Below are 19183 nucleotides of genomic sequence, written 5' to 3'. Positions count from 1 at the left end.
AGGGCCCAAAGAAGGGCTTAAGAATGGCTCAGTTGGCAGAGCACTCGCCTGGCATGCACGAAGCCCTGGGTTCTACCCCCAGCACCTGAGAGACGAGGCACACGCCTGTAACCCCAGTTCTCAGGAGGTGGAACCAGGAGGATCAGAAATTCAAGGGTATCCTTGACTGTACAGATCGAGTTGGGAGGCAGCCTGGGGTACATGAGATCCTTTCTTTAAAAAACAAAAAAAATAACCATTGCCCAGAAAGGCTCAAGTCTGCAGGGATCCCAGCAGCCAGGTGGACCTATGTGGGAAGAGCCGGCCTCCCACTGTTGTCGGGAACACACGTGGAGTCTGGCTTCTCTAGAACAGCTACTAGTCCCACGTCACTGCCCAGCCAAGGCCCACCCCCAAGTCTGAGGCCCCACCACCAGGTGAGCCTTTGCCATCTGGTAGCCTCTCAGGGACTCCTCTATGCATGACTGCAGCTCCCAAAATGGAAGGGCTATGCCTCCAGCCTCCAGGCAGAGGTTGCAGGGAGAGTACCCTGGCCAGTGAGTGGAAGTTGGGCTGTCTCTGGCCTGGCTCCAGAAGCTAGGAGTTCAGGCCCTGAGGGTTAGCTGGGGTGTAGGTCTGCAAGATTAGAACACTACATTCATTAAGTACACCATGTTTTCTCAATATCCCCACCTGACACCTCCCTACTTCCGTCCTCATCCTCCGGGACCTAGTGCTGTCTTGAACTATTTCTGAGTCCTCAAAAGGCCTGCCACTGAGGCGACATGCCGATACAGGGTTGCCTGGCTCACTGTTCCTCCCAGCTTTTATACCAGCTGTGTTCCTATCAGATCCTCCCTCTCCCAGCTCAGACCCTTGCTTTCCTCTAGACCCTGTCCCCACCACCTGCCCCAGGCCCGGCCATCTATCTCAAGCATTTGGGTGGCATGGGCATGTACTGAGCGCTCCTAGGCTAAGGCCCATCCGCCCTTCTTGATCACTGACAGGACACAAATGGCCATCCAAAGGCTTCAAGTGGAGCACTATGTGCTGTGAATGGTGAGCCATAGGCCAGACCCTCAAGGGCTACTGAGCCAGGCTGAGCTGGAGCCACGGGGCATTCTAGAGGAAGAGCCTAAGAGCTGAGGAAACTAGAGGCCCTGCTTCCATGTGAGCTGCTGAGTAAGGGTTAGAGGAGGCAAAAGAGCAGGCTGGAAGACAGTGATAGGCCGTGAAAGACCCTGGATGAGGCAGTGGCTGGGGAAGGAGTCTTCAGCAGGACAAAACCCCATTCCCCTTTGTGGGGTATGTGTTACCTCTCGTACAGGCTCCACACTGGCCTGCCATCTCAGCTCAGAGTTAACAGGACTTCCAGACTGCTGCGCCCTCAGGGCTACTTACTCTGTCTACCGAGTCTGGAGTCATTTGGATATTAGGCCACATATCCCAGTCCCAGACTGCTCTGTAAGAAGACTATCGGGCCCACTTAGCTGGGAACATTCAGATAGCACCCGCTGGCCAGGCTGTGTCTCCCCACCCAGTTATCTTCCATTTGGGTTCCCAAGACAGGGCTGTAGTTTTCCTTTATAGAGGGTCGGATGCCCTAAGACTTCATCTTGCATGCTGTACCCAGGTCAGAGCATACCTCCTACATTCACTTGGATGTCTCTTCAGCCAAGACCAGCAGCCTCCTCAGGATATCTGCACCCAGGATAGGAGCGAGCGGCCATGCTTTACTGTTTGGGTTGGGTATCGCTTCCCCCTGGCTGGATGTCTAGGACAGAACTGGCCTCCACATAGCAGTCTAAAACCATCACCAGGACCAGCTCCCTGACTCTGGACTGGGAGCTGCTGGCCCTCGGCTGGCCTTCACTCAGATGCCCCCAAGTCCCACCTGGGCTGTCCAGGTGTTGGCAGAAGTGGGAGCCCTCAGCAGGCCTGGCAGATGGTCAGGGCCCTGTTTGCCTTGAACAGCCACTGGAGCCAGGTGGTTATTTCCCCCTGCAAGGCCCCACAGCCCAGCCAAGCCACAGGGAACACATAAACAGAACCAGGGCTGGCCAGTGAGGAGACGAGAAGGAGGGTATTGGGAGACCCCGGTCCACTGCTTCCATAGTCCATTATCCAGGCACCTCACAGAATCCACTGGACTCTAGATCTGGTCAGCAAGGTGGCCAGATCCAACTCTCACCTGCCTTGAGCCTGCTAAGAGGCTCTAACTCTGTTTGGGTCCATCTCCTCAGCACTAGCTGGGAGAGCAGCTCTAAAGAGCCTTAGAAGTTGCAGGGCATGGTGGTGCACGCCTTGAATCCCAGCACTTGAGAGGCAGAGGCAGGTGGATCTCTGAGTTCAAGGCCACTCTGGTCTACAAAATGAGTTCCATGAGGAACTAGGTTGAAAATGAGGGCTAGGCTGAGAAATCCTACCTCAAAAACACAAATATAAACAAAAAAGGCCCTTCCACTCTGAGGGAAGACACACAGGCTGGCCTCTGGTGGGGCTAAGCCTACAGCTGCCAGCTCAGAATGGAATCATGGGACTACAAATTCCATTGCTGCCCACCGGCAGCCTGCAAGCCCTACTCAAGACCAGGGAGGGCACCTGGCCTGCAGGCTGCCCTAGGCAGACCATGGTAGTCCACATTCTCCAGTCCTCACCCCAGGGAGGTGACAGGACAGAGCAGGGGGAGGGTGCGGAGTTCTCTGGAAGTTCAAGAGGGATATGACCGTGTCCAGGAGTCTGAGGGAACTCAGCCCTGCTGAGTATCTGTGATGGGACACAGTCCTGCTCCAGGGTCCTGAGAGGTCACTGGCTCTGGGGAACAGGCTTGGGACTAGGGATGTGGGGCTTGTGGTCTAACTTCAACACAACCAGGCTGGGTCCAGCTCTCTCCTTGTCCTTGATGCCTTCTTGGTCAACCACAGAAGGATCCCAGCCTGAAGCTACCACAGCAAACTGAAATAACCCTTGGTTTGGTGGGGCTGGTCCCACTGGCCAGGAGGGGCAGTGGAGAAAGAGGCTATGGAGTCCAGCAGGGGCCTAGGCCCTGGCTGGCTATGTGTATATGCGTTAGCCTGGGCAAGTCTCGGCTTTCCCGGCCTGAATGGACTCAGAACCCCACCTCACTCTCAAAGTTTGTCCCGAGGCTGTTTCAGCTACCTGGACAGGGCTCTCATCTTCCTGCCGTGGGCAGAACAGCAACCCTTCAGACAGGATGCAAGGGCGAAGCATCCACAGCTTCCCACCTCAACATCACTGTCCTGCAGGCAGGGGAGGCTTTAAGGTTCGGCTGGAGGATGGAAGGGTTCTGGGACACGAGAAGGTGGGCTCTGGGCCACCCTAGACCTACTCCTTCATCAGTGTCTGTGGATCCGATCACTTTCCGACACAGGAAACCCCTTGCCAGAACACTACTAGTCATGTGAAGTACCTGTCCATCCAAGTCAACCTGGCCCAGACTCTACAGCATTTGCGAGGCAAAGAGTAATGTTGGTGTGGACCACACAATAGTTCTTGTCCAAAAACCATGCTGCTACACTACATGTCCCAGTAAGACCACCTATACCACTAGGATAGACGGGTGCATTGTACGTGGATTTCTATGTGTATTTGTGGGTGTGTGTGAACTTGGGTGTTAGTTATTTGTGTCTGTTTGTGGCTCTATTGGCATGTACACCTCTGTGTTTGAATGTGTCAGTGTATGTTTATGTTTGTGTGTGTCTGTATGTCTTTGTACATATCTGTATCTTCTGGTGCATCTGGGAGACTACATACCAGTGTCTTCTTGTTTGTATGTGTGTCTGTGTACGTGTGATCTTTGTGTGTGTACCCGTGGTCTGCGAATGCCGCCTGTGGGTGGAATTTGGCTCTTAGACATGTTTGGTTTGGCTCTCCCAGTATTTTCAACATCTTGAGCCAACATTTAAAAATCAGGATATTTCACATAAAAATTCAGCTTTCCAGCTTCTCTTAAAAATTCAGAAGCCCTGGCAAACTCAGACCAGGATTCCCATGAGGCCACTCTCCTCCTAAGCTGCAGAGGGCCAGCCTCCTCCTTCAGCCTCTTTAGCCTTGCTTCTCTTGCCTACCGTTGCCTTGAGAATGACTGGGTTTGGGACCCAGAGTGTGTGGTCACTACTAGATGTTGGCCTTTTAGGGAGTGTGTGCATGAGTACACACAATGAACCTATAAATGCGTATGGGGTACTTCTGTGTGAGGCAAACCGGAATGCTTGCATGTGCATGAATACCTGTATATGCACGTGTATGAAGACTGTGTGTGGGAAACATATGTAAGGCTGTGCATGTGTGTGTGCATGGAGGGGTATATTTCTGGCCATGGGGAGCGTGTGGGCCACTGTGGTCTGGCATGCTCTGCACAGGAGCCTCTTCCGGCCTTTGAGGGAGAATCGGATTCCCGGCTTCTGGCTGGGATGCCTTGTGGGATTTATTTCTGTCTCAGTGCCCACTGAAGGCCTGAGTAATGGGAACATTTAAAGAAAACCAGAAATACATACGGAAGAGGCAGGCTGGCTAGAAAAACTCAGCTCTGATACCCTGCCTGGTCCACAGCTGCGTGAGCCCGAGGCCAGGTCTGAGTCTAGAAAGGAGTAGCCTGGGACCCAGCACGTCCTCCCACTCTGTGGACAGCCTAGTTCTGGCAACATGGAGCCATCTGGTGGGCAAGCTCGCCACCCCACTGGGTTAACAGTAAGCAGTGTTCAGGGCAAGGTGAGAGGATGCCACGTCAGCCTGTGCATGGGGACGGTGCCTTTCTCCAGTCAGGTTTCCTGGAAGTCCTTATCTTCAGGTATCTCATGAGCTCAAACACTCAGACACACAGACACACACACACACACACACACAGACACACACACACACACACACAGACACACACACACACACACACACACACACACACACACACACACACACATGTGAAGTGGACTCCTAGCTCAAGGAGAAGCAAGAGTGGTGGGCCTGGCAGGGCTGAACTTGTCCTTAGGGTTAGGACACTTGAAGAGTCCCCAGACTGGCCTGCCCTCCCCAGGACGTGGTCACCATTATTCTTGGTTCAGATGACCTGAATCCCACTCTTTATCATCTCTGATGCCCAGCTACTTCATGGGACACAAGTCCACGGGGAAGAGGGGTGCTTCACGTGGTGGAGAATCCAGCTACGTTGGCGGCCGCAGGAGTGCAGGCGGCGCTCAACTATGATTTAGGCAACCAGTCTGGTGTCGCCTGCTGCCACCCAGTGTCCGTGTGCGGAAGTGGGGAATTACAGGCCCTGGCGACACCAAGTCTCATTCTTGGTGTCTCTTCTTGGCTGAGAAGCCTCTTGGGGCACTTGAGGTTCTGGGAAAAGTGGTCTTTAGCTTTTGTAATTTAATGGTGTGTGTGTGTGTGTGTGTGTGTGTGTGTGTGTGTGTGTGTGTGTGTGTGTGTACTCTGGTGTGGCATGAGTGTGTGGAGGTGGTCAGAGGACAAACCAGTGGGAGGGAGTCAGTTCTCTTCTACCATGTGGCACCCCAGAGCTGAGGCCAGGTTGTCAGGCTTGAGGGTAACCCCTTCAGCTGCTGAGCACTCAATGGCCCCATTTTCCCCCTTGAGACAAGGTTTTACAATAGCTCAGGCTGACTTAGAACCCATGTATAGTCCTGGCTGGCCCTGAACTCACAGCAATCTTCCTGCCTTAGCCTGGAGTGGTGAGATTATTGGCATAAGCCACCAAACTAGGCTTTTGTTCTGTTTTTAAATAAAATTTTAGGGGCTAGAGAGATGGCTCGGTGGTTACGAGCACTAGCTGTTCCTTCAGAAGACTCAGTTCAGTTCCCAGCACCCACCCTGGGGCTCACGGCCATCTGTAACTCCAGTTTTAGTGGATCCGATGCCCTCTTCCGGCCTTGTCAGGCACTGGGCACACGTGTGGTACACAGGCATGTGCAGGCAAAACACCCATATATTTAAAAGAAAGCTTCACCTCACGTGTGTGTGGGGGGGGCGGTGCACACGCCTTGGCATGTGTGCAGAGGTCAGAGGGGATCTGTGTGGAGTCAGTTCTTCCACTTCATGTCCTCTGACCCACTGGGCCATCTCACCAGCCCTGGCTTACACTTTTAGGTATAGAACATACTTTTTGTACTCTGATGCCTGTGAACTATGACTCATTTCTTTCCTGGTACTTAAATGTCTTCTGTCAGTCTTGCCCAACAGTCTGCCTTACTGAGCTTTCCAGAAGACGCCAGTTTATTTGCTGCTATCCCACGTCCCTGAGCAAGCATTGCTGGCTGCCTTCCTTTCAATCACAGGCCATGTGCCTGGCTTAAACCACCCTCGTTCCCCTGGCCCCCTCACGTCCTTGCAGCTTGCAGGACCAACTAGTCAGAGTGAGTGTGTCGGATGGGACTTGAGGTGAGTGCAGATGCCACCGTGAGAGGGTAAAGCAGGGGGTCGGGGTCACACAAAAGGGACTCACATCTCAGACTGCTACAAGTGTGCATGCGTGTGTTATCACGCTTCTATGAACACTCCTGGCCTGTCTCCTGGCATGCACGTGCAACAGTTCACCAGTACACAGATGGTCAGAGTAAACACACGCAACTTTCAGAAGTGGTCTCATTATCTGCCACCACCTCGTGCAAACCTGATCCCTACACCAAGCACATGGGCGTAGCTAAGAACACTGTCTGCGGGTCTCCACTGGGCTGACATTCCTCCAGCCATCTTTGCTGCTTTTGGCCAGTCCTGTGCTCACCAGAGCGCTGCTACTCCCTTTCCTTTCAATCTGCGTTTAGGCTTTCCTCTTCCAAGACACCATCTCCCTACAGCCCAGGCTGGCCTCAGCTTCCTGCCTCCATCTAAGAGACCTGGGATTGCAGGTGTGTAGTACCATTCGGAGCTACTTTTCAAGATTTCTAATCAGTTCTTACCTCTGATTCTTGTTGAGTTATGGGGGATGGGCCACCTCACTTCTCTGATAATAAAACACTCCTTTTTTTTTTTTTTTTTTTTTTTTGGTTTTTCGAGACAGGGTTTCTCTGTGTAGCTTTGCGCCTTTCCTGGGACTCACTTGGTAGCCCAGGCTGGCCTCGACTCACAAAGATCCGCCTGCCTCTGCCTCCCGAGTGCTGGGATTAAAGGCGTGCGCCACCACCGCCCAGCCTAAAACACTCCTTTTAAAGCTACTGTTTCAGTTTCCTGGGCTATAAATCTCCTTATAGCCCAACCACCTGTAACTCCAGTACCAGGGGATCTGATGCCCTCTTCTGGCTTCCATGGGCACCACATACAGATGTGATGCAGACACATAAAAGATCAATGATTCCTCACCAAAACACATTAATATTTGTGTATGAAAAGATTAATGATTCCAGTCTATCCACTACTGGATTATTAGCTACTCTTTCAGGTACTAGACGTCAAACATTTATTTGTTTGTTTGTTTGTTTATTTATTTGTTATTTGTTTATCTATGTTTTTTCAAGACAGGGTTTCTGTGTAGTTTTGGTGCTGGATCTCGCTCTTTTGGGTACTAGACTCCAAACACACATTCATTCATTCATTCATTTATTTATTTTGGTTTTTCGAGACAGGGTTTCTCTGTGTAGTTTTGGTGCCTGTCCTGGAACTCACTCTGTAGTCCAGGCTGGCCTCAAACTCACAGAGATCCACCTGGCTCTGCCTCCCCAGTGCTGAGATTAAAGGCGTGCGCCACCACCACCCAGCGACTTTAAATTTTTTAAATGAGGGCTGGGTGTGGTGGCGCACACCTTTAGTCCTAGCACTTGCGAGGCAGAGGCAGGCGGATCTCTTGAGTTTGAGGCCAGCCTGGGCTACAGAGCAAGTACCAGGACTGTCAAGGTTACACAGAGAAACCCCGCCTCAACAAACCAAGTTTTAAAATGAGATCTGTGTGTGCACGTGCATCCCCGCACCTCGATACCCTGTGTGCTCAGACTCCAGAGGACGAGGAGCAGGAGAACCAACTCCACAATAGGATTCCCCGTGGCGAGGGCCTTTACCTGCTGAGCCATCTTACTGCCTCTCCCTCCTCCCTTTGTTGAGATAGGGTCTCATGTAGTCGAGGCTGGCCCTGTACTCACTTCGTAGCCGAGGATAGCACTGAACTGATCCTCTTGCTCTATGTACACCCAAGGGCAGGGATGTTACCACGCCTGCTTCATGTGGTGACAGGGAGTGAGTCCAGGCTTCTCGCACACTAAGCAAACACCTAACAACCGAGGCCCATATCCCGACATTTTTTTTTCTAAGATGAGGCCTCCCTGAGTAGCCCAGGCAGTCTTTTAACAACTCCTGCTCCAGACTCCCAACATGCCTGGCAAAGAATTTCATTTTCGTGGCTCTTGTCAGAATGTGTATCAACGTGGCAGCCTTGTCTTTCTCTTTTCTTATGGGGCAGTTTCTTGGTCAAGCCCCCACAGGTCACAGATTGAGACACACCGCCTCTGTTAGCTTTCTGAGCAGTAGTCTAGCCCTAGGCGGGGGCTGCAGGGATTCCCAGTCACGTGATCTGACTCCACGGCCACAGATGGGGTTCCTGTTGCCACTGAGATCCAGATGGTATCAGGGGCCTTTCAACCTTCGTTCTTACCTCTGTTCCTGACGACTCTGGCCAAGCTGGTCTGTCTTCAGAGGGAACCAGAACCCCAGCCCGGCTGCCTACTCAATGCCACTTCAGCCCTCACTCTGAGCCACACAGACCTAACAGTCTTCTCCTAACTGTCCCTTCCCTTACGTCTCCTCTCCCTTTCCCACCTCTTGTCTCTCATCCCCCTGCCCCCACCAACCACCTTTCCCCTCCTTTCTGAGACAGGGTTCTGTAGCCCAGGATGACCTGAAACTCATGTAGATAAGAATGACCTTGAACTCTTGATCCTCCCGCCTCCTTCCTGAGTGCTGGGATTACAGGTAACTGCTGTCACACAGACTCACAACTTTCATCTAAAGGATTTTACTTACTGTTGGGGTGTCCCTGCCTCTGCACACACCCACTTTACCTGCACGTCCTCAGTCCTCAGCACTGCTGCTATAGCTGGACTGCTGTGTGTCTGTCAGAAACTCCACATAGAGGGAGGGCACACTAAGTGAGTCAGGGCTGGGAGGAAGTCCTAAAACACACTGCAGGTGCAATCTTCCGGCAGGGGAAGCTCGGCTGCCATGTCAGAGGTTCAGGCTGCAAGGTCACACCTAAACCCTAGTCCACCACAGCCTGATCTCTAGCAGAACTGACTCCCGGCAGGGGACCCGTGGCTCTGCCTGGCAGAGAAAGAGACGCACTGCTGGTGGCAGAGAAGAGTCAGGAAGTAGTGTGGGGACCTCAAACCTGCAGCAGTTCAGGGTGGAAATCTGTCAGAGCCACCTCTCCCTCTCACACGGGGAGGGTCCAGAGGACCTTTATAGGGTCTCTCCAGCCTTCCTATAGACTACTACAGGGTTCGGGGCTGGGGGGGCGGGGTTGGGGGGCGGCTAGGAGGTCCCGAGAGGACACTCTCTGTCCTTGTATCTGTGGCCTAAGGGTTCTGAAATGACCACTGATGACTTTGACTAGAGATTTGGAGCCAGGAGGCAGTCTTGGCCCCTGCCCGCCCCTCCATCCTCAACAAAGCTGGCCCAACCCAGGGGTAATAGGCACACTAAGCATCACCTCTGCATTCTAAGGGTCCAAACCCAGAGACCTAGCAAACAGCAAACAATGAGAGAGAGCCCTCTACTACATGGGAGTTTATTTGTCTCTATTTCCAAAGTTAAAAAAAAAAGCTCAATATACACACATATGTACAGACCTCAGCTCTGACCCACTCAGGGTGGTGGGCACCCTGGAGATGAGCTGACCTCACCCCACAGAGGTTGAGACTGGGCTGGCTTAGTTCTTGAGACCCAGAAGTGCTGGCCAGCCTAACTCTACTCCTGCCCAAGACTATCTTCCCGCAGGACATGTGTGCTGGGCAGATGGGACACGGAGAACACATCAGTCAGAGTCACAGGCCTCTTGTCCTGTGGTGGCATCCACTGCAGAGGCCAGGCTGTCTTCCTGGCCTTTTAGCCGTTCACCTGAATAGAGAGCAAACCAGAGTTAAAAGGCCCTGTTCTTAATCCACCATCGTGAGGGCAGGACCCCGCTGGCCAGACCACGCTTACGGATCAGCTCTGCAATGGCTCTCTGGGTCCGCTTTTCTAGTTTCTCCAGCTTCTTGGCCACATCCCTCTTGAGATCCCTGGAACAGGGAAGAAGGGGAATTGGGACGCTAAGGATTTGCATGGTGTTGCCCTGGGGTCTTCCTGTAGTGGTTCAGCATTTATATCCTCAGATGTCTGAGGGGCTGCTCTGGGGAGATGGTCTTCTCTGCTCTTCTGGGCCTCCAAGAGCCACCATTCTTCCCGGGTCCACTGAGCTAATTAAGCTAAGGAGATGTGTACTCCAAAGCCAACTGAGGTAGAGGACTGAGACCCAAGGGTCCTGTTACATAATCTAAGCCAGCATCAGGGAGGGACACGCTTGGCAGCTGTCGGCCCTGTTCCATCTCCCGCCACAGCCACCCTCCCACTCCTAGGGCTTCCAGATGTGCACATGAATTGAGCCTGAGCTCTCTGGTTCTGAGGTTCCTGCAACACACACCTCATGCCTGTTTCATCAGTTAAAGCACCGTAGCAGGTGCTGCAGCCACTGCAGCCACACGGACCTGCAGGCAAGGTCAGCCTCGGTCTCCGGCTCAAGGCCCAGAGCTACACACCACAGCCCACAGCTCCCGCCTCACCCACTTTCTCAGCTCAGTCAGAGGACCTAGCTGTTGTGGAATATTCCTTTACACTGTGTGAAGATGGGCCACTTGATTGGTTTAATAAAGAGTTGGATGACCAATGGCCAGGCAGGAAGAGGTTAGGCGGGACTTCTGGGGACAGAGAGGTCTCAGGGAAGAAGAAAGACAGTCGCCAGCCAGACACAGAGGAAGAGGACAGGCAGGAGGAGAGGTAAGGGCCATGAGCCACGTGGCAGCGCGTAGATTAAGTTACAAGAGCTAGTACGAAAGAAGCCTAAGCTACAGCTGAGCTTTCATCATTAATAATAAATCTCCATGTTGTGTTTTGTGAGCTGGTGGCCCAGAGAAAAATCTGCCTATACCTTACAGGCTTCCAGACTTGAAGAGACTGGGTATCCCATTTTACAGTCAACACAGGGATATAAGCCCATGTCTGTCTGTCCATCCACTCTTTTCACTGTGGTCTCCGGAGCACAAAGGAGTGCACTGCTCAGACTGGTCCTCAGAGCAGGTGAGTTTTCATCCCAAAGAAGGTTTGGGGGGACAGCTGCTCTTTCCCCCGTGAGGCCCTCTTCAGCACTTCACCCTCATTCACGGCCTGCTTCGCCCTTACTTCTGACTCTCCTGTGCCCGTCTATGCCTGCACTGCTGTCCCCGACCTGTCCCTGGCTGTCCTCCCAGCAGAGACCCATGACACACACCAAGCACCACCCCCCGCCAAAGAGCCTGCTCGGACAACACTTACCAATCAGGTTTCCGGGGTGCCAGGTTGGCCAGGTCCTAGGGAGACAGACAGAAGACAACTCATCAGGGCCAAGCCCCAGCCTCAGGGGAGTGGAGACAGGCCACAGAGGTGAAAACTGAAGACAGGCAAGGAAGTGGCCTGGGGTGGGAACAGAGACATCTAGAGAGGGAAGCAAGCGTCACTGCAGGGAGTGGGGCCACCCAGGTACTCACCACTTCCTCAATGACAGGCTCGGGCTTGGCAGCCTCCAGCTGCTCCTTCACCTTCTCCTCCACTAGGGGGCACAAGGACAACACAGGCCTAAGGGACTGCCACTCCAGGGATCAGTCCCACGCCTCTCGCTCCTCCACGCCCCTGGGCCCCCGCTCAGCCAGAGCTCAGGAAGAGGCTTGTTTCCTAGGCTGAAGGCAGGCCCAGGGCCCAGAAACGGACAGCAGCGGCCTCCCAGCAGTGACTGGGAGGCTCCTGTGTACATGACATTACCTCTAAGGATCTCCTCTGGGTGCCCTGGCCAGAGTCTGGGTGGCTTAGCTTCCCGTCCATCCCACCTCAGACTTAAAACTGACAGGCACCTCCTGCCTCCACCAAGTCAGTAGGCCTCTGGGTGGCTTCTTCCGGGGGCAGATGCCAGAAACACTAACAACTATGGGCTCTGGGCAGCCTTCAGCCCTGTTACGAGGGAGGGGTCCTTCTGCCCTTTCGTTCTCCCGCCAGATAGAAGTCCTGGGCGGCCTCCTAGTGGAGACAAGGGGCCAGTTTCTCACCCCTCTCCTACCCTTCGGGGTGTCATGCTCCACCTGGTGGGGAGTGGACTAGCAAAAAACAAATGGACAACTTCTGGATGTTTGATGAGGTGGATCTCTGTGAGCTCAGGCTCAGCCTGATGTACAGTGAGCTCCACGTGAGAGCCTGTCTTAAAACAACCAACCACAAATAGATTCTTCAGAACACAGGGCGACTCCGCTACTGTGACCAGGAGGCTCCCTGCTCACCCTGCTCACACTGCTCCACTGCTCACCCTGCTCACACTGCTCACCCTGCTCACACTGCTCACCCTGCTCCACTGCTCACCCTGCTCACACTGCTCCACTGCTCACCTTGCTCACCCTGCTCACACTGCTCACCCTGTTCACCCTGCTCCACTGCTCACACTGCTCCACTGCTCACCCTGCTCACCCTGCTCACACTGCTCCACTGTTCACCCTGCTCACCCTGCTCACAGTGCTCCACTGCTCACCCTGCTCACACTGCTCCACTGCCGCTCTCACCCTGCTCACCCTGCTCACACTGCTCACCCTACTCACACTGCTCCACTGCTCACCCTGCTCACACTGCTCACCCTACTCACACTGCTCCACTGCTCACCCTGCTCACACTGCTCCACTGCCGCTCTCACCCTGCTCACCCTGCTCACCCTGCTCACCCTACTCACACTGCTCCACTGCTCACCCTGCTCACACTGCTCACCCTGCTCACACTGCTCCACTGCTCACACTGCTCACACTGCTCACCCTGCTCCACTGCCGCTCTCACCCTGCTCCACTGCTCACCCTGCTCCACTGCTCACCCTGTTCACACTGCTCACACTGCTCCACTGCTCACCCTGCTCACACTGCTCACCCTGCTCACACTGCTCACCCTGCTCCACTGCTCACCCTGTTCACACTGCTCCACTGCTCACCCTGCTCACACTGCTCACCCTGCATCTCAGCAGTGGCAAACCTGGGCTGAGCCCCTCTGGCCCTTGTGTTGCTTCTGGTTGTTCGGGCATCTCTACAGTCAGCCTCTCTTTGGGGTCTTTTATTCTGCCCCTCTCCCCAGGGGCACAGGACTCACCACCTTGCCCTGCTGCCCAAGGAACCCAGGTCACTTCTCTTCATGCCCCGTGGTCTTATGGCCCCCTCCAGGATGGCAGGTGCAAGGGGCCTCTTTCCTGCCCTTATGGTCCCCTTGTGGCCCCCGAGGAGGTACTCAAGTATCCCAGGAGCCCTGTCTCTGGCCTGACACAGGCAGCTCTTCTTTGAGGGTGACTGAAAGGACCGCGTGGGACACAGGGGGAAAGGGCAGCCCGCGTACCTGCTACTGGTTTGGCCTGGGGGACCCTCCTCCTCTTCAGGTCCTCATCCTCCGGGACATAGTTCCGAAGCCTGAGTCCCCTGTGAGAGCAGAGCAGAGGCAGACCTTAAGTGCGGGAGTGGGTAGGGGTGCTTCTCATCTGCCTCCCACACTTCCAAGTTCCAACTCTCTTCCTTCCTGTCTGAAGATGGTCAAGTGAGGGGAGGAAGAGACCTTAAGCCTCAGTGCCCCCTCACGCATTCGCCAGAGCTGGCCCAGGGTGACTGGGACATCTCCTAGTTTCCAGTGGCTCACTTCCGTTTGACAGAGATGGCGCTGATGGTGACTGCCAGCTGAGCAAGGCTGTCAGAGCCGAGTCCCTCCTCGAGGAGAAAGCCCTCCACACTAGCTCTCCTTCTGCCTTCACGTCCTGAGCCAGTGTGAGTCACACGGTCCATCATCGCCTGTAGTGGAAAGGGTCTGTGTGTACTGGGCCAAGGGTATGGCTGAGTGACATGAAGGGTCGTGCGTGCGTGCGTGTATGTACAACATACAAAGGCAGTACGATATGCACAGATTCCAGGAGGTGGCTTCGGGGCCTGAGGCTGCAGTGAACGGGACAAAAATGCAGAAGACACTAGAGGCTGACCCGCTCCACACCTGACGGGGTGGTCCGCAAAGGCCACGGGAACAGGCACATGTGCAAGGCTGGGGAGCCATGGTCCACCTGCGTGCTGGGGAGACCTACGAAGCCCATGCCCTGAAAGGTCTAATGTAGCTAGGAAAACCCAAACCTGGGGGTGTAGAGTCACAGGGGCCAGAATCACCCAGTAGGAGCCCCAAACCAGGCCTTTCATCTCTCTGCAGGCTGCCTCCCAGCTCAGCAGCTTACCAAACCCCAATCACATACACCGAGTACTCTCCCTGGGAAGAGAGGGCCCTGGCTACCCCACAGGGCAACAACGTGAGAGCTCCTAGGGGGCCGCTGGGTTTAATGACGGGAGGTGTAGACAGTAGACAGACCCCTAGGCCAGAGAGGCACAGAAGTCACACCTGTTTTCTCCACTCTATTTTGGGTCCTTGAACTCTGGTGCCTTAGAAAGTCCTAGATTTTCTGACAGTCTTCCAGCTGTGAGACCTCTGTCTAGGCTAGGTTAGGGTGGCCTCCCCAGTCCCTGAGAGGGCAAGCCATCCCACAAGTGAGGTACATGATACCTATGGCCGCACACTTGACTAGTGTCAAGGCTGTGAACTTGAACTCCACCTGGGCCTGCTCCCAGCTGACATACCAACATACCACCTCCTCCCTCCTGTCAAGGCCCATGGGGCTAGGCTAAACCTGGGGAGTGCCGGTACCCACGCGGCCCATCCCACATGTGTAGGGGTACCCTGTCTCTGTTCCCTATGCCTGCTCAGGCCTGCGGTAAGCAGCAGGTCTCTGGGGCACACAGTGAGAGTGCAGCCTATTTGCTACCATGGTTCTTGTTCACTACAGGGTGGGGAGAAAAGAGGAAGAGAAACTGGGTGTGGGGAGAAAATGGCAGGGATCAGTGAAAGGAAACAGGCAAACCAACAAACAAACACCCCAAACCCCACACACAACTTCTGGTTAATCATGCAACTCCAGAAGAGGGGAGTCTGCAGCAAGAAGTCCCATCTGCAGCCCCAGGTCTTCAGGAGGTCACTGGCATGACGGGAACCCAGCAAGGGGAGGGAAGAGCCACGGTAGTAAGAGAGCTGCAGCCCTGCGCCCACTTCCCAGCTCCACTCATGGAGTGAGCCCTGTGTGTGTGGACAAGCCACTCGTCAGCGGCAAGGCCATCTAGGCCCTCACTGTGACAGGTCCCATCTGCGGCCTCAGTTTCCATGTCAGTGAATAGGAAGGCCGTGCTGTGTGCCTGGCCCTGTAACAAGGCAGGTTCAAGCCCTCACCTGTCTCACTCTGAGGGCAAAGGAAGAGTCTCCCCTTTGTGACACCTGAAGAGCTGTCCCTGGTCCACTGCTAAAGGGCAGGGTTCTCTGGGAAAGAAGCACTGGGTTGTGCCTGGGGCTTTTCTAAGCAGGTCCAAGATTTAATTCCCTTTCCACAAACAACTTAAAAAGCCTGGTCACAGACACAGTTTAAACATCCACTGACTGGCCTTGGAGGAGCGCCAAGGTGACAGGATTGCGGGGCTGTCAGCAGAGATAAGAACTGCAGTAACAAGGGCCTGGCATGGGCACCTCTCCCCTCCAACATCTGTCTCCTGCTAAGTGGGGTCCAAAAGGACGAGCTTCCTGGAATCTCAGGTTGGTGAGAGAAAAATGAGGGGGGCCAAAGAGGAGCAGGACCCTGGCAAAGGCCGGGGCTCTTCATTGTGACCCCATCCCAAGAATGAGTGAACCCACAGCATGCCAGAGCTAGAAGTAACCTGTACATCACCAGGGCAGGTGGGTCACCCCTCAGGAGGGGTGCGATGTAACTGGAAACCCCACCAGTCTCCAATGGGTGGTGAGGGAACCGCTAGGGCAGCTGTTGGTGAGAGGGGCAATAAGTTCTCTCTGGTAGAACAGACAGAATCCAGAACTTCAGATGGGCTCCAGAATTTCTGTGCCTAACATCCTTGTTCACTGAAATGAACGAGGAGGAACAGAAATGCATCCATAAGAGGCCTACATACGGCAATTCTCAGAAATCAACTTTAAAGTTAGGGGTGGTGGTGTAAGCTAACACTGAGAAGCTGAAGCGGGCAGGAGGATTGTAAGTTTGAGGGTAGCCTGAGCTACACAGTGTCTCCCCCAAACAAACACAAAACAAAAAAAGAAATAATTTCCCACTCTCTTTTCCCCATTTCCCTGGGTTTGGGTTGTTGGTCTTTTATTTTTGTTTTTTACATTTATTCATTTACACACACACACACACACACACACATTGAGAGAGAGAGAGAGAGAGAGAGAGAGAGAGAGAGAGAGAGAGAGAGAGAGAGAGAGAGAACATGCACCACAGAAATCAGAGGACGACTTGAAGGACTGTTCTCTCCTCCCACGGGTCCCAGGGCTGAACTCAGGCTGTGGCGGCAAGCGCCTTTACCCACTGAGCCTTCTTTCTGCTTTTTTTTTTTTTTTAAACTTTCTTTTTATTTATTCTTTGTGTCTTTCATATCGGGCATCTCGGTCCCACTCATTTTCCACCCCTATGTATCCGCCCTCTGCCCCCTCCCAATAAAATTTAAGAGAAAAAAAGAAAGGGGAAAAAAATTTCATCATGGAAAACACAATGAGTCACATGATAAATTCCTTTGTCCACACATCTTTACATGCAAGTGTTCATTGCAAAGCGTCACTGGTCTGGTACAAGGGCCTCTGGTTTCTGCTACACTACTGATGCTGGGCCCTCACTGGGACTCCTCTGGATTATCTGCTCTTGCCCTGTGTTGTGGAAGTCCTGCAGCTTTAGGTCTGCAGGACAGGTATCTTCACGTCTTTCTGCTTTTTTTTTTTTTTTTTTTTTAAGATTTTTTTGTTACATATACAATGTTTTATCTGTATATATGCCTGCATGCCAGAATCACCAGATCTCATTACAGATGGTTGTAAGCCACCATGTGGTTGCTGGGAATTGAACTCAGGGCCTCTGGAAGAGCAGCCAGTGCTCTTAACCTCTGAGTCATCTCTCCAGCCCCGTTTTTTCTGTTTTTTAAAATGGGTCTCATGTATCCCATAGTGGCCCTGAACTCCTGATCTTTCTGCCTCTGCCTCCTAAGTGCTAGGATAACAGGCATGTACCACCACACCTAGTTTTAATCACAGGATACCCCGGGGGTATGATAAAACTTACATATTTATAAACAAAATATCAGAAATAAATTTTAAAGAGATAATGGCTGAGTTTTGAAGATAGTTTTGCTATGTAGCACAGGCTGGCTTTCAACTAGAGATCTTCTTGCCTCAGCTTCTCAAGTGTTGGTGGGAATACAGGCATGCACCACCATGCCCAGCAATGACTGAATGTTTCAGACAGACTCATACAGGATTTAATCAAATGGGCTGGAGAGATGGCTCAGTAGTTAAGGGCACGTTGCTCTGGTAGAAGACCCAAGTCCAGTTTCCAGTACCAATGTGGTAGCTCACACCATCAGGAACTCCAGTTCAAGGGGATCTGACACCCTCTTCTGACTTTCTTGGGCACTGCATTCAAGTGAGGCATAGACATACATGAAGCAATCATCAAACCATAGATTAAAGAAAACTATGAACTCCAGGCTGGGGTGGTAGCTCAGCCGGGGGAGTGCTTGACTAGCCTGCAGGAAGCCCTGGATTCCATCCCTATTATGATAACCAAGCATAGTGCTGCATACTATAATCCTAGTGTTCGGGAGGTAGAGGCAGGAGGATCGCAAGTTCAAGGTGGGCCATGTAGTGAGTTTGAAGCCAGGCTGGGATATGTGAAATGCTGTCACAAACAAGAAAAAACATGAACTTCAAAGAAAAGTATATGTAGGCAAACCACTGCCAAATTACTAAAAACCAGAAACAAAGAGAAAGCAATTCAAGACATCCAATCCCCAGTGAAGAAACTGAAGCCGGCAGCTGTCTCCACTGACAGCATGGGAAAAACTAAGGCGATCAAGTGTGGGCATGGAGGTGCAGGCCTGAATCTCAACATTCAGAAGGCTAAGGTGGGAAGACTGAATCCTAGCCAGCCTCAGCTATACAGGAAGACCCTTTTCTTAAACAAAACAAACAACCCCTTCAAAGTAAAGCAAAGTAAAATATAAAGCAGGTATGGTCCTGTTCATCCATAATCCTAGGACTCAGTCAGAGGAGGATGGATTGAGGGTTCAAGGCTAACCTGGACGACAAAGTGAGAACCTATCTCAAACAAACAAGTAAAAATACAACACAAGAGGCTAGACCAAAGGGTAGAAAGAGTAACACACGGTACTCCAGTGTCCTGAGGGCTACATGGTACAGGAAATAGAAAACTACTACGACTTTTTAATAAACTACTTTTTAGGGCATTTGTTAAGAACGCATACTGTCCTCCCTAGGAAAGACACAAAAGAAAGGGATGGAACTATATTAACAAGGTAACAGAAAAAAGGAAGTGAGAGGGACGAAAGGTAAAATGCCAGGCTCTCAGGAGCAAGCCCAGCTTGCCCCCTGGGCTTTCCCTGTACAGCTGAGCAGCCTTCCTTCTGAAAACTGGGTGAGGTGGGACGAAGTGCCAGCCAGGACTAGCAAGGCACCTTCCTAGTGGGCCAGGAATGCTGAGCTGCCTGTACACACATGGGGAGGCCGTTCTTCTGGGGATCATGGGAGTCAAATGCTGGTTCTGCCTCCCCCTTCCTTCCACAGAATGAAGCAGCTGCTGGGGAAAGGGAGGTCTAGAGTCCTGGACTTTTAACAGTGTGACCTGGGCTCAAATCTCAGGTTTTAATGCTTTTGAGACATGGACCACCATTAGTATCCTCATGGACGCCAAGGTCATCCATCTCTCCTGGGGCCTGGGATGTGACAGGGGCTGAAGTCGTCTGAGCTGACTACAACAGAGTCCTCTAGAACAGATGTCTCACCTCCACAGCACTGCTCCAGAAGCTCTTTGGCCCTGAGAGCTCCTCCCCGTCAGGACAGAAAGGAAGGA

At 52.9% G+C, this 19183-nt stretch overlaps 1 protein-coding gene across 1 annotated transcript in view; it reads right to left on the bottom strand.

The window, feature by feature from the left end:
• Positions 1–9708: 9708 nt before the first annotated feature.
• The window catches only part of Ccdc12 (coiled-coil domain containing 12), a 57578-nt gene continuing 48103 nt past the window's right edge, over positions 9709–19183 (bottom strand). The window contains exons 3-7 of the mRNA XM_015994406.3: positions 13582–13661; positions 11718–11779; positions 11506–11540; positions 10141–10217; positions 9709–10053 (exon numbers count right to left, since the gene is read on the bottom strand). Of these exons, the coding sequence (XP_015849892.1) occupies positions 9971–10053; positions 10141–10217; positions 11506–11540; positions 11718–11779; positions 13582–13661 (337 nt within the window). The 3' untranslated portion in view covers positions 9709–9970. The remainder of the gene's footprint in view (positions 10054–10140; positions 10218–11505; positions 11541–11717; positions 11780–13581; positions 13662–19183) is intronic.

This window comes from Peromyscus maniculatus, chromosome 7 (genome assembly GCF_049852395.1).
Source record: "Peromyscus maniculatus bairdii isolate BWxNUB_F1_BW_parent chromosome 7, HU_Pman_BW_mat_3.1, whole genome shotgun sequence".
NCBI classification, from domain to species: Eukaryota; Metazoa; Chordata; class Mammalia; order Rodentia; family Cricetidae; genus Peromyscus; species Peromyscus maniculatus.
The sequence above is the reverse complement of the archived record's forward strand: the minus strand, read 5'-3'. Positions and strand labels throughout refer to the sequence as shown.